Source organism: Mercenaria mercenaria, chromosome 3, assembly GCF_021730395.1.
Source record: "Mercenaria mercenaria strain notata chromosome 3, MADL_Memer_1, whole genome shotgun sequence".
Classification (NCBI taxonomy): Eukaryota; Metazoa; Mollusca; class Bivalvia; order Venerida; family Veneridae; genus Mercenaria; species Mercenaria mercenaria.
Window position 1 is genome coordinate 58,518,921 of NC_069363.1, and position 15,576 is coordinate 58,534,496.

The 15,576-nt window shown below is 34.5% G+C and overlaps 1 protein-coding gene across 1 annotated transcript in view; it reads right to left on the reverse strand.

The window, feature by feature from the left end:
* Window positions 1-15,576, reverse strand: part of LOC123524641 (serine/threonine-protein phosphatase 6 regulatory ankyrin repeat subunit B-like) — a 67,069-nt gene that overhangs the window by 17,962 nt on the left and 33,531 nt on the right. The window contains exons 2-13 of the mRNA XM_053538676.1: window positions 11,921-12,022; window positions 10,613-10,711; window positions 9,961-10,074; window positions 8,060-8,164; window positions 6,484-6,582; window positions 5,600-5,701; window positions 4,879-5,079; window positions 3,354-3,452; window positions 3,086-3,187; window positions 2,547-2,648; window positions 2,118-2,216; window positions 1,730-1,858 (exon numbers count right to left, since the gene is read on the reverse strand). Of these exons, the coding sequence (XP_053394651.1) occupies window positions 1,730-1,858; window positions 2,118-2,216; window positions 2,547-2,648; window positions 3,086-3,187; window positions 3,354-3,452; window positions 4,879-5,079; window positions 5,600-5,701; window positions 6,484-6,582; window positions 8,060-8,164; window positions 9,961-10,074; window positions 10,613-10,711; window positions 11,921-12,022 (1,353 nt within the window). The remainder of the gene's footprint in view (window positions 1-1,729; window positions 1,859-2,117; window positions 2,217-2,546; window positions 2,649-3,085; window positions 3,188-3,353; window positions 3,453-4,878; window positions 5,080-5,599; window positions 5,702-6,483; window positions 6,583-8,059; window positions 8,165-9,960; window positions 10,075-10,612; window positions 10,712-11,920; window positions 12,023-15,576) is intronic.

Below are 15,576 nucleotides of genomic sequence, written 5' to 3' on the forward strand. Positions count from 1 at the left end.
ATTCCGCCTTTCTGTTTCAATTTAAATGTGAATGAGTTAAACAAATCTCTACAATGCACCAATGCTGTTTTACACGTATGTGGTAATAAATGTAACGTTATAATCAACAGACCGCTTCAGTGCATTGACATTAGGAATGACTTCTAGCAAAATGGTTCTGCTAAAACGTGTCAATAAAGTAAGCAGATGAAAACTAGAAACTTCAAGCTTAGTCTTTCAAATGTCAGCTTGAAATAACAGTACCAAATGTCAGCTTGGATAAAACAACATTAAATGTCAGCTAAGATAAAACAGCAATAACTGTCAGCTAGGATATATTCATTACAGTGCAAAATGTCAGCTTGGATAAAAAATAAATGTTAGCTAGTATAAAACAGCATTGAATGTCAGCTGGGTGACAGTAGCAAACTGTCACGCTATGTAAACTAATGTATAAAATTCTTAGGACATAAATACGGTACCAAATGTAATAGGATATAACCATAAACAGCTACAAATGCCAGCTTGGATATAACAGTATTAGATGTCAGCTTAGATAAACAGCAGTAAATGTCAGCAAGGATATAACAGCATAAACTATCACCTATGATAATATAGCAATATCTCCTTAGATATAACAATACCAAATGTCATATAGGTATATAACAGTATCATATGTTAGCTAGAATATAACAGTATTAAATATCGGTTAGGATACAACAGTACCAAATATTAGCAAGGATATTATAGCAATAAATATCAGCTAGGATATATCAGCAATACACAGCGATAAAACAAAAATAGCTGTCAGCTATGATATAACAATATCAAATGTCAGATATAACGGCATGACATGTTCATTAGGATATAACGGTATCAAATGTCCACTAGGATAAAACATTACCAAAGGCAGCTAGAGAATATAACTATCAAATGTCAGCTAGGAAGTAACAGTACCAAATGTCAGCTTGAATATAACATTATCAATGTCGGCTAGGATATAACCTTATCAAATGTCAGTAAAGATATAACATCATCAAAAAGTCAGCTAGGATTCAACAGTGCCAAATGTCAGCTAGGATTTAACATTATAAAATGTCAGCTAGGACATAACAGTACCAAATGTCAGGTATGATATAACATTATCAAATGTCAGCTAGGATATAACATTATCAAAAGTCAACTAGGATATAACAGTACCAAGTGTTCCCTTGGATAAAACATTATCAAATACCAGCTAAGCTATAGCATGATCAAAATTCAGCTAGGATATAACATAATAAAATGTCAGCTAGGATATAACATCATCAAATGTCAGCTTGAATATAACAGTGTCAAATATCCGCTTGGATATAACATTATCAAATGTCAGCTAGGATATAACAGTATCAAATGTCAGCTATAGAATATAACCTTATTAAAGGTCAGCCAGGCTATTACATGATCAAAATTCAGCTAGAATATAATAGTACCAAATGTCAGCTTAGATAAAACATGACCAAATGTCAGCTAAGATATAACATTATCATATGTCAGCTAAGATATAACTGTATTTTCAAATAATTGCTGATATGATACAAAGTTCACGTGGTATGTTATATTTTGTAATCAGATCAAAACGGAAATTCTAAACCTGATACTGCAAAATTACAGGAATTAACAACTGGCATGATCTAATCAAATGATGCATTTAGCAGCAGGGAAAATACACAATCTAGTTGATTTACAAGCATAAAGGCAAGATACTTACATAATTTGGTTGATTTACAAGCATTATGGCATCTATACGAGATTTATGTCGTGTCACATAAAGAATTATCTCTCTAGCCACTTCTAGATGACAATGTCGCACAGCCATGTGCAAGGGGGTTTCTCCAGCCTGTAGTTATATATACAGAAAAAGTATAGATATAAATTATTACTATAATAGAAACCTTATTTGTGGTATAAATTACTTGTCCTTTAATCATGTTTATTTACTATAATATGTTTGTTTGAAAAGAAAGGAAACATGTTCAGTGGGCATGTGGTACTTTAAATGTTAAGATATAAATTAAAAAATCAAAGTGTAATTTCATAATAATCATCAACATTGCCAAAAACATTTCAATTGATGAAAAACACGAGGCGCTTCTAACCTTTGAAAATGCCGTTGGATCAGCCCCGTCCTCCAGAAGAGCAGAGATCATGGACTGCTGACCACTGCGGGCAGCTATATGCATCGCCGTCTCTCCATTCTGTTTTATATGATAATACAGTATGATACAAGAATGGAAATGATAAATACATGATATATTGATATACCATCTCTTCAGTTGTGTAACTTAACAGTTGAAGGTTTAAAACATTACGTAAAATGTGACTTTTACAAGATTTTATGCAACTTCGGAAGGTGTAATACAAATCCAGCCGTTGACAACTTAAATATTTTGTACAGAAAATATTTGAACTCAACTGAAACTGTCATTTCCAGCATCAATACATATTCCTATAAGGAAATAAATAACTGAATTCATTTCAAACCTACTTTAAAAAACAATCTATAATGATAATTTTATATAAAATACCTCTTTCACAGCATTAACATCCGCCCCGCTCTTCAGTAGCATATCAGCGCATTTCTCTCCTTCCTTTGTTCGTGCGGCAATATGCAGTGGTGTTTCTTTGCCCTATAAGCAAAGTGATTCTATTCTGTTAGTCTCTTAAGCACAAACCCCTTGATTTAATCTTAGCAGTGCACGGGCGGTAACGGTTTTATACAAGTGAGAACATGCTTATCATATCTGTTAGTTTTTAATTCAACAAATAATATATACTTTCTTTTTATTTTATTTCTAATATGTAATATATATGCGTCTTAAAATGGATTGAATTAAACTTTTGATTATTTCTATAGAATGTTTGTATGTAGCAAACTAATTCCTTCTTAACAAGATTCATATGTATATAACAAAAAGTGCAAAGTTTTACTATTTTACTACTCTGTGTTTATTTTGTGATGTGCTTAAATGATAACATTAATTTTTAATGTCAGTAAAAATAACGTTTTCACATAATTGACACAAAATGAACAGTATATTCTAACAATATCCTTCAGCTGATTTACCTTGCCTCCCTTAGCTTCTACTTGAGCACCGTAACCTAGCAACAACTGAACAGATTGTGGTTTGCAAAATTCTACCGCCAAATGAAGCGCAGTATAACCATCCTGTAGCACATATTTCAGAATTATCATTTGAACAATATAAAATTTACAAAAAAAAACTTTTACACTTTTTAAGAGAAAAATTTCAACGCAAACGCTTTACAAGTATAATTATACTTTAAATTATCTGAATTTAACTTTAAGTACGGAAACTGTTTCGGTTTCATACCTTTGTTCTATGGTCCACTGCAATTCCTTTCTGTAGAAGTGCTTTCAGGACTGATGTATGTCCCTTCATTGCAGCAGCGTGAAGACACAGTGCGCCTGACTGTATTAATGTTAATACAATTTTGTTTTAATACGTCTCCCAACTTTGTTGCATTATAAAGAACAATAGGCAAAGGCTTGTAGTTATCCAGAGCCCACTTTTCGCTAAGATATTGTATCTTGAAATATGTTCACCAAATACAGAAAACACCCACCAAATGTGTTTTACTTGTGTAAATATAATTTTATATAGAAATATAAACAGAGCTACATTCATAATTAAATCTCATGTAGTAACAGTTGATCGGTGTTCAATCGTAGTATAGTGGACGCAACTTGACCCCGGTGGTTGACCTTTGTATTATAATACATAATGAGGCACAACCTATTATTGAAAAGGAGTGTACGTAAAACACGAGCTGCACGAGAAAAAGGAAATATAAATTTGTGTAAATATGAATTAGTGTTTTGGAAAGTTTTAACTGATCAAATGTAAGTAAATACACTTTGATACTGCACTGTATACAAACTAATTACATATAAATATACACGGCTACCCTAAGCACCCTTGATTTCTATAATGAAATAACCGATATGAATAATCAGCCTAAGGTCAACCATCGCGGTCAAGTTGCGACTACTATACACTTTTATACCGTATACACTGCTACACAATTATTAAGCGGTTATTATTCAAAACTTAATAATACTTTGTTTTACATAAAACTACGGTGCCCCTAAAGTGACATGTTACACACTTTTTTCCAATTAGGTAATGTGAGACATTTTTTATTTCGTTTAAACGAAATGAATTCGTTTTAACGAAATGATTTCGTTTAAACGAAATAACTTATTTCGTTTAAACGAAATAAAAAAAGTCTCACATTACCTAATTGAAAAAAATGTGTGTAACATGTCACTATAGGGGTACCGTATAAAACTATACGAAGTAACTGTTCTTATTTTTGAACATGAAATTTTGGTCTAGTATAAATTTAAATGCAAATAAACAGACAAACTCTGATAATATCAAAATTTGGTTGAAGAGCTTTTTCACGCACGTGTTTCAGAATTGTAATGTATGGAACTGAATTTAATAAACTAAATCAAAGTAGTATGAAAATGTTAATCCTGCTTTAAGGAATGTTCTAAATGAAACATCGTAAAATAGTTTCGTCTTTTAGGTATTAACTGAATAAAAAAGAAACAATCCTTATCTTATATTCATCTTTTTAAGTCTATAACGACAGTCTATGGACTTTACATGTGCATTTCTCTTTGAAGTTCAAATGTTTTCAAAGGTTTTTTTAAATGTTAAACATTATGCCTTTGCTATGGAATCTGTAGAAACACTAATGTGAAGTCTACTACATCCATTGCGTGTGTGTGAATTATAACTCCGCTAAAATGTTTTGCAGACATTTCCGAACATCGATTAATGCATATTTTCCTTTCACTATTACTAAAGATAGCATTACTAGTATTACCTTATTTGGCATGTATAATGGAACACCTTTCTTAAGGAAGGCTAAAGCTGTATCGGGATGCCCAAAAGTTGAAGCGATATGCATTAATGTGTTGCCATCCTTGGTCCTTGCGGACAAAGATGACCGGTATTTGTCTAGTAACATGTCCACTATGTGCGTTTGGCCTCGCTCTGCCGCTATGTGGACTGGACTCCGATCATACTGAAATACAAATTGGTAAAGGTCATATTTCTTTTGTACGCGAACTGAGAGCGCTATTGACATTTCACTGCATACTTTAACAGCATAGATCAACGATTCAAATGATACGCAAGTTGAACGCAATCGTTGCAATAGATTGAACAAAACACATAAAATTGGTTGCGCAAGACGAAATGATTGTGTAAGATCGATTCTGTTTGCAAAACCTGGTATGCATTAATACTTTAAAAGTAATTTAAACATATAGATATCTCAATCAGTATATTATTTGTAATAAAAGCTTTGTACTTCTCACAACATTTATAAATAAATGGGGAACTGAAGTTGCATGACACGTACAAATTTTTACACTGAGTAGTACATAATCTGTGTAAGAAAGGGGGAAGTTCATTAAAATTACATTTCGAACTGAGTAATAATTATCAGGTATGTTGGAAGGGAAGCATTGGAGTAGTTTTAAGAAACTTAAAATTTTGGTAGTATAATTTTTACTCAGAAATCAGTTTGTTTGATAACTCACCTTGTCGGTGAGGTAAGGACTGGCTTTATTTAACAGTAAAAATTTCAGCATCGCTTCATCGCCTTCAAATGCCGCTATGTGTAATGCTGACTGGCCCTCGTTCTGAAATTTCAGAAAGGAATTCAGTAATAAACATCAATTACATTCCCAGTCGTCCTTTAATCTGTATATCTGCGACAGTTGATTTCAATATTGAATTACTTCTTTAATCTGATCAATGAAATATTAATTGTCACACCTAATAAACTGTTATCTGTTTTATGTTACAACATAGAAACAGGTGGTTAAAAGGTTTATGTTATTAAATATTGATATCTAAATAATATGAACAACGCAATTAATGGCTTGGAATTTTACGATGATAAACAATGTTGATTTAATACTGTTTTGTTAGAGTTACTACAACACGCAGAGCTATACTTTGTTTCTATGTAAAGCATGAAATTCAGTTTCTAAAACAATCAATATAGAGCATTGAGACAGCGCATGTGATTTCATCAAACTTTAATGATCAATAGCGAATATTTTCATACTTCCTTGGTGCGTAGGGGTAAATTTTTAATTTAATGATGATTTGAGCCGCACCATGAGAAGACCAACATAGTGCATTTGCGACCAGCATGGATTCAGACCAGACTGCGCGTCTGGTCAGGATCCATGCTGTTCGCTTTCAAAGTATATTGCAATTAGAGAAACCGTTAGCGAACAGCATGGATCCTGACCAGACTGTGCGGATGCGCAGGCTGGTCTCGATCCATGCTGGTCGCAAATGCATTATGTTGGTCTTCTCATGGTGCGGCTCATTTACTGCTGTAATCTTCATAAAAGAATGACTTTACATAAGGTATTGCTTCGTTTGAGATTATCTGAAGGGTAACTCTTACATTTTGTAAATCCACCGGCGCCCCTGCATCTACAAGCAGTCTAGCAAGGTCCATATCTCTTCTACGACAAGCTATGTGCAACGCCGTGTCTCCATTGTCCTGTTGTATACATATGTATTATAAAATTTGCTTATCCCAAAATAGGATTAATATGTGAATAAGAACGAGGTGTTCTTGACAAGTACAAATGATAATCCAGTAAGTGATTAACATTGCTACTACACATACATTACAACAAATAGAGATATGACTCATTCGAATTAAACTTTATTCAGATTCAGAACGGCATTTTAGATTGTTCACGTTCTCGATAGACATAACTAAAATTTGAGAAAGTTACAACAAAATGGTTTCTGATTATTCAAAATGTGTCCCCAGAGTCAGAATAAATCATCTAAAAATTTCAAAAGTGTCACTGCAGTAATATCTCCTGAAAATAGGAATGCATCATATATCATCTTAATAATTCAAAAATGGCACTGCGGTGAACACGTTAGAGTATTTCTCTTGGATTATAGTACGTCAACTAAATAATTCAAAAATGTCATTGGGGCTAACAAGTTAGATTAAATTTTCTAAATAAGAAAACATCATCGAAATAATTCGAAATTGGTACTGCAGTAAACATGTTATAGTATTTCTTCTGAATAAGTACCATCTAAATAATTCAAAAGTGCCGTTGCGGACAATATGTTGGTTTAAACAATATTTTATTAATCACAATTCATTTACAACATATACATATATCAAAAAGGCATACAGGATTGAGTAGGAAGCTGAAAGCTTATTTGAAATTCTCTCCTTAGATGTCATGTCAGCTTCGATAGTATTCCCTATATATTATATATAAAATGACACTATTTAAACAGCTGCCACACATAATTAGCCCATTTGAGAGAATAAATCTTTACTTCATTTTAAAGACTTAGGACAAAACAGAGAACAAAAATGAAGAGAAAAGTAGGGGACCTGCATTTTCTAAAAGAGATTTCTCTTGTCACATTTGCTTACTGTAAAATCACATCAAAATCACACTGCTGTGACCTGGAAGTACTACTCATACTAAAATTGACTTTCACTTCACCAAATGCAACCTTCTCTCCCATTTTGTATACCAAAATGTCAAAAATACATCCACAATGGAATTTAAACAAAAACCAGCTTTAATTTAGATCTCTGTGGTCATGCCAAGTGAAAATAAATAGTGTTCAATTTCGATTAAGCGATCATGGCCGGCCATTTACAATGTATGTGTGACTTATTGCGGTTGTTCGAAACAATGTTTAGAATGGTCAATGTATAAGATAAAAACGATTTGAAGAAATTATTCTCTAAAACTGAAGAAATGGCATTTGTGGTAAACACATTCATAATAGGGCATTTCTCCTGAATAATAATACAGCATCTAAATAATTCAAAAATGTCATATTGCGGTAAACACGAAAGGGTATTTCTTCATAATTAGAAGAATATACAATCTATATAATTTAAAAGTACACTGCATCACTGCTGAAAATACATTACAGTATTTCTTTGGAATAAAAACACATGCTCTGAATAATTCAAAACATTTTACCTTTCGCTGCATATTTAGCTGCTGTTCAACATGTGACGTCAACATCTCCTTGCAAACAGCAACATTTCCAACTTCAGCAGCCAGAAATAAAGGTATACAACCAATCTGTAATATATCGAATAGAGGATAAAACCTATTTTTGATACAGGCATTTTACAACAAATACCTTTACAAGCGTTAAATTGACAATTTCGGCAATACAAAGAAATAGTGAATAATAGTCCAATTCGAATTCTGCATGGCTCGTAATTTTACTTTTTTGTTATAATACATGTAACTCCTCTGTGAAAATTTAAGAATACTAGAATTTTATACAGTGCAAATTATAATTCAGATATAACCATAACACTGAGTTTTCAAAACTTCCACCACCAAAACAGCGATATATGACCTTTTTCTGCCGACTCGCCGTAAAATCTAGCTTATCCATTCCAAAATCCAAAATGAAAATGCGATATATCTATATAAAATTGCATTTATTCATCCGATATATGCAACTTATTTATGTTCTATTTCTGTGAAGAGAGTGCGAGTTGGTGCACACAAAGATTTACGTAAGAGAATAACAGCAAGAATTGCCGACGACATAAGACACCTTGACGTTGAATCAATGTAAATTGTCTAAGCTGATCGATCGGTCTAAATTTCCGGTAAGTAGAGGCATGCAACAATATTTAAGCATAAGTGTTCTTCTTTGGTGGCCAATTAAATACGACTTAAAGATGATAAGCTGATTTGTATGAAGCCTCCCTCGAAGTCCTTTCACAGAGAGGTAGTCTCGACAACATTTATTTACATGTGGTACATATCAGACCTGCCACATTTTAAAATGACCACAATTCCGAATAATTTAGAGAAATAATAATTGAGAAAATTGCTTTTAAAACTGCAGCATGAACGTGCCGACATAGTGGCGATCTGATGAAAAGAATTTAATTCTATACGTGGCGTCCTATAAAAACTATATTATCACATTAAATCGTATACGTATTTTTATCCCCAGTGAATAATTATATTCCACATTAGAATGTCAAAACGTGAAATGTATTTTTTATGTATTTCAAAAGCAGCTTTAAGAAGGTTGGAACTACGAAACAGCCACGTTTTCTCGTATAAGACATGTTAGAAGTATAAAATATGTAGGCAAAACACTGCAATAATCTTTCACTAGTTGAAGAAGCAGATACTTAAAAAATATACGGATCGAGCGTAACTGTTTTGGATGTAACGACGCTCTGCTGTGCCAAAACAAAAATATGGTAACGAGCCTATGTCGAGTAAACGCCTGAAGAGTTAGCCGAGAAACAGATATTTCTATCTGTATTTACAAACAGTGTCGATATTTTTCTTGCATTTATTCTTACGTATGCATTACAAAATCATAGAATAAATACAACAAAACGAAATGCTTTCTTTGTATACAACTTTCTTATAGTAGGGTATTTAAACAAAGCGCGCGGAATTAACGTCAGAAAACAAAAATGACGCCATGACGTTTCAAAGACATGGAACAAAAGTTCGATTGAGCTTTATCATTAAGTTTTCCGTAAAATAACTTATTTTAGCCTGGGAATATACTATAAGGAACGAAGAGCAATGAATGTATTTTGGTGTTCACTGAATGTTACATAAACAATATATGATCAATGCATGATTCGTTTGTTGTCATTAACAGCAAGAGGGTCACCGGCTTTGATAAAATCACCGGAAACATCAGTCAGATGAAAAAGAAAATCGATTTCATTATTTGGATATCTCAAGTTTTAGCTGTCAAAAGTAGATATCACACAAACAGAGATAAATACAATTTCTCTAAAGTGTATTTTAAAGCAATCGGTAACTGGTTTAAAACAGGTGTCAATTCAACATTTTTACATAACGAACATGACCAAAAAGCACACCTTGTCCAGTGACAATCTCTGATCTTTGACAGCCGCCCGTAGTAGTAACTGTACAACAGTGACCGCCCCACTCGTTCTTGCACATGCCAGGTGTAGAGGAAGCTCGTCCTTGGGCTAAATATGTAAAAGTTTAAACAGTGTATGTACACGTAAGTGTAGACGTGAACGAAATAGATAATTATGTACACAAAACTGATAAAAATATAATAAAAAGTTAATTTGATAAACGGAGACCAAATTAACACAGCTGGGCACTATTTTGAAACGGTCGGTTGCAGAAACACAACTTATGAGTTTAAACAAATTAATTGTGCCTCGCTCTAACCCCAGTCATGTTCCAAAGTTCAGAACAGTGTAATTAAAAGTTATCCCCGCCAGGTGAATTCCCAACATGTTATGGTGGCTTAGTCCTTACATCGATACCAATATATATCCCATCTGTGACATGGGACATGTTATTAAGGTTAATGGAGCGACTGACACTGATATTATATATCTAGTGGTTCACCTTTTATGTACACCAAATGATTCGGAAACTGATTTAAGTGATTCTGTTGAAAAATCAAAATCAATTCTATTACATGGATAAAAAGTGGCAGCATGTTTATTCTTGCCTATTCATTTGTAACAATGTCACATGCTTTTCACTTACCCCGCCAGTGACAGTAATGTCCGCTTTCTTGTTGAGCAAAATTTTAACGATGTCATCCTTTGCGTAGGCTGCAGCATAATGCATAACTGTTCTTCCATCCTGCAGATAAAAGCAGAAATATGTTATGAGATATAAACAATTTACCATTGATTCAGGAATTGGCGAACATTTTAAGTGGTTTACAAATTCGTAGAGCGAAGCAATTACGGCAGGAGGCAGAATGAATGCAACACTTAGTCAAGTGCTCAAATGTTCGTCCATCCCTTTTAGAAAAAAAGTTCTATTCTGAGACACAGATATTGTCAGTTGGCAACTTGCTATTAATGTCTGGTCCAGCGAACACTTAATGCGTTCCAGAATGCAGTTAAAATTGGAAATATTTTTATATTATCATTATTATTATAATTATTATCATTATTACTATACCAGTTTTATATAGCGCCCTTTTCGTGATAAACCCGTTCAAAGGCGCTTTACATATAGCAAACGCAGTCACACACACAGAAAGATGGTCTCCTACGTGCAGTAAAAGGTTAACTCTCTTTAGATCTCTTCATGTTCAAACGAATTTTTACATTTTTAAGCATTTTCACTTGGTACAAGTCTCGGAAAGCTTTTCATGATAGAAATTTATGATGCAGAACCTGCTGAAATTGCTGCATGCTTTGAAATTCATTTAGATGCAAATGAGATAGCTAAAGATAAAATAACCGCTTTATATATTGTCATGTTGAAACGACTGTTAAGGAGAAATGGCTGGGAACTGGTTGCATCGTAAAAGATTTGATCTGCACATCAAAGAGTGACCATGCATTATGTAATCTGTGTAGTAAAACTTTATTTTGTGATATTTTTTTAATTGTTAAAAGTGTTGCTTATTTTTCAGTCGGCGCATGTCTCGCTTAGTATGTATTGTACTGTACCATATGCTCGAGGTGTCAGTTAAACATAGGTCTTTGATCGCAGTAGTTTGGTGCTAGCTAGTCCGAATCGTGACGTAATTTTTACTTTCAATTTCAGTTGAAACTACATATTGGAACTTCTAATCCAGCAAAATATATCGAAACTTCAAATCAATTAACACATGTTGAAACTTCAAACCAAACAACATATATCAAAACCACAAATCAATCATTACATACCGAAACTTCAAGTCAATATACTTAAATAAAGCATCAAATGTCTGGATTGATACTTTTGACCTGTTTTTACATTTAAATCAAAACATTCGAAAATTTCCTGATTCCAATCTTGGCTCTGAAAAAGAAGTTTAGAAAACACCTGTAAATTGTAATTCTACAGCCCTACCTTAGCTCTGTCGTTAAGGTTCACGCCGAGATCTATAAGTCGTTCTACAATAACTAGTTTGTTCTCCTTCACCGCTATCATGAGTGGTGTCAACCCATTGTCCTGAAACAAAAAAAAAGTCATTATATGCAATGTGTTTTAAATAAATAATAATGAAAGTAATAAATCAGTTTTTTTAAAGTTGCAAATGAGATTGTAATATTTGCCTGCGTGCGCGGGAGACCTCAAGATGATCCTTTAACAAATATTTGATAATACGCCGATAACTTCCAGGAGGCATAAGGCTGCAGACTTCAGAAAAGGTACATTCTTCGTTTTGTTTAATATTATTTTATCATGATGCAGAAAATTGGGGGTTTTTTTTTGCTGGGGTTAACGTCACACCGCCACAATTATAGGTCATATGGCGACTTTCCAACTTTTGATGGTGGAGGAAGACCCAAGGTACCCATCCGTACATTTTTTTTTATCTCGGACAGGCACCTGGGTAGAACAAACAGCCTTCCGTAAGCTAGCTGGATTGCTTTCTCACATGAAGAATTTCAACGCCCCGAGCAAGGCTTGAACCCACATCGGTAATAGGTAAGGCAGAAATAGTTTGGAGGCATTTAACACAACCAAGCAAAATAATAGTATAGTCAGTCTAAATCCGTTTGTTCACGGAATGTAATTCGTTCCCTAAAGCATCGGCTGTACTAAGCGGAACTCGACTGTGTCCAAGAACTATATCAATACTGGGTCAAAGTATGGGATCCGCGTTAACCATGGAAATGAAATTAAATATTCATAACGTACAGTTGTGATAAGAAGGTTAATTTACCTGATGGAGCTATAATGACTTTATGTTTAGCAACAAATCTGCTTTATTGTCAATAATGAATTTAGAGCAACTCTTTATACAACTTTGTATATGACAGACACTTTTGCACTTCTGATCATATAGATGAATATACAGGAAGATCCGTTAGTTTGACTGAGTTCATGAGAGGTAATAGAAGCTTTTCACCGGGAGCTTTATACGTTGGTTGTGGCAGTGCACAAAGCTACCGACCAAATAAATAACGATACCCGGGAGGTTTATACGTCGGCTGTGGCACCGCATAGCGCTACCGACCAAATAACGTTACGCGGGAGGTTTATACGTCGGTTGTGGCACTGCATAACGCTGCTGGCCAAATAACGCTACCCGGGAGGTTTATACGTCGGTTTTAGTTTAATCATATTTTATTTGCTCTTTACAAATTTAAATTAACAGAACATATACACAGCACGAAGAAATAAAACAAAAAGGGTTATGCAACAAGTTCTTCCAACATCAATGAATGCCCTCCCCTAACGAAAAAAAAAATCAAAGTTGATCGGCTGACAAATAACCACAAGCAGCAAAATACAATCTAAGTGAGCAACATTAATGTGTTGGTTGTTTTAAGTCCTGATAAGAAAACAAGAAAATAGCTTGAAGAGGATGACGAAGTTGATGCCAGTTTCCACAAGAATAAAGAACAACAATTAGAGTCACAAGGGATGTAACTGAGGACTGTAAGGACACACATCCAAATTACTTCTTTTCAAAATGATTGCTGTGAAAGTTCCTTATTTTCTTCTGGAAAAAGCTTTTTTTTAATAACAAACAGTCTAAGTTCAAAGGATGAAAATATCCAGTCAATCTAAAAGGATTTGTGCGTTGTTCGTTCAAAGACATTGTAAAAATAATGCTCAGCACCTTCACAGTAACATGTTGAATTTTCAAGGGTGATTGTTTAAGTAACTGCAATTATTTCTTATTCTTGCACGATATATATGTACTGAATAAGGTTTTTCACCAACAAGATAATGAAGAAACCAGCGGTGGTTGACTTTTTTCTTTAATTATTTGAAAATACTTAATGACGGTGAATTCCGATTTCATGGGATAAATTAATATACGTCGGTTGCAGCTCTTCATTACGCTACCGACCGAATAACGATCTCCGGGAGCTTTATCCATCGGCTACTGCTCTGAAAAAACGCTACCGATCAAACAACGCTACCCGGGAGCTTTATACGTTTGTTGTAGCACTGCATAACGCTACAAACCGAATAACGCTTCCCGGAAAGTTAATTCGCCAGTTGTTGTATTGCCTAACGTTCCAATCCGAATAACGTTTTTCGGGAGCTATATACGTCGAGAGTAGCAAGACCGAATAACGCTCCCGAGCACTTTTTATGCCAGTTGTAGTAGCAGCATTGTTTAAGTAAAACTCCGTAGAGGTTAATGTTAAATTTTTTACCGTAATCAAATAAAAAAGACGAGACTAGCTGAGCGACGGTACGATATGACACACGATAATACGATACAGGGCAACGTATTATCCAGACGCTCAATGCGTCGTATACGGTCACACTGTGCGGTAACAAACACGATGCTTCGAATTCCCCAACAGGATTCCGTTGAAATTCTTTTTTCTCAAGATAAGACATGCAAGATGCGGTGCCGAGGACAACGCCGAAACCGGTGTAAGATGACATTCTGATCGACTGAAAATGATCTTTACATTATTTAAACCGTTGCAAATAGACAACAATTCAATTTAAAACAAATCTGATACCGGTTTATTTTTCAGCGTTGAAAATGAACACTGGCAGGTAATTTTTAATAGTGGCAAAGCAACTGAAGTGACCAGTATGTTTAATAATCTTTGTGATTATGTTAAAAGCGTGTAAAAATGCACACTAACAAATGCGATGTTAATAGTTACGATTGCGAAGCCACTGACAATCATATTTTGCATGAGTTTGTTAAAATGAAAATAATTATTCAAATGTCTTCCTGGTTTATAAGTAAAATCATGAAAGACCTACTTGTATTCCATTTTTTTCAGTGCACTTTTGTATATTTGTAAAGAACAGATCAAGATCTATGTATCCAGGTAGGACATGGTATTTATCGTCCGCTTCACTCATCACTTTCTGACCAGTAAGTCCGTCTGCATTTTCTATCCGCCATAGCACACATTAGTTGCAGAGGAACACAAATTACTCCATCATTCTCTTCACACAGTGCAATTCAAATACCATTCTAATAAAACCGGATGCGGAAGAATTAAGTACCATAAATTCATAAAGTATAAATTTATAATTAAGCACTTAACGCTAATTTAGATATTAACATAGGCAATGCTAAACGATTCATGTTTCTTAACGATTTGTTTCAATGAAGTCGGGCTATAACCCCTTTTGATACCAGATGCAAGTACTTTTTGGGGGCCATTTTGTTAAACCGGCCGGACGCGCTACGTTCACGTTCTACTACGTTTTTGCTACGTTATACTACGTTGTACTACGTTATCGCCACGCTGTTGCCACATTGTAGTATGTTGTTGGAAATCGGCAGCGAAGTTTGAACATATCCGAACTTAAAATTTCCAGTTCACGTTTTGTCACGTTTGATCACGTTTCAGCAACGTTGTTCTACATTGGCTCACGTTGTAGCCACGTTTACCAACGTAGCTATACGTGGCAATATGACTATGCCCCTTTTAAGTCGGTGTTGGTGGACATGAGAGGTGTTTCACGCCGAATCGGCTGTTGCTTTGTATGGTTTCGTTCTATGTTTCTGACGTTCGTCCGTCGGTCCGTCCGTCCGCCCATCCGTTCGTCCGTCCCGCAATTCTTGT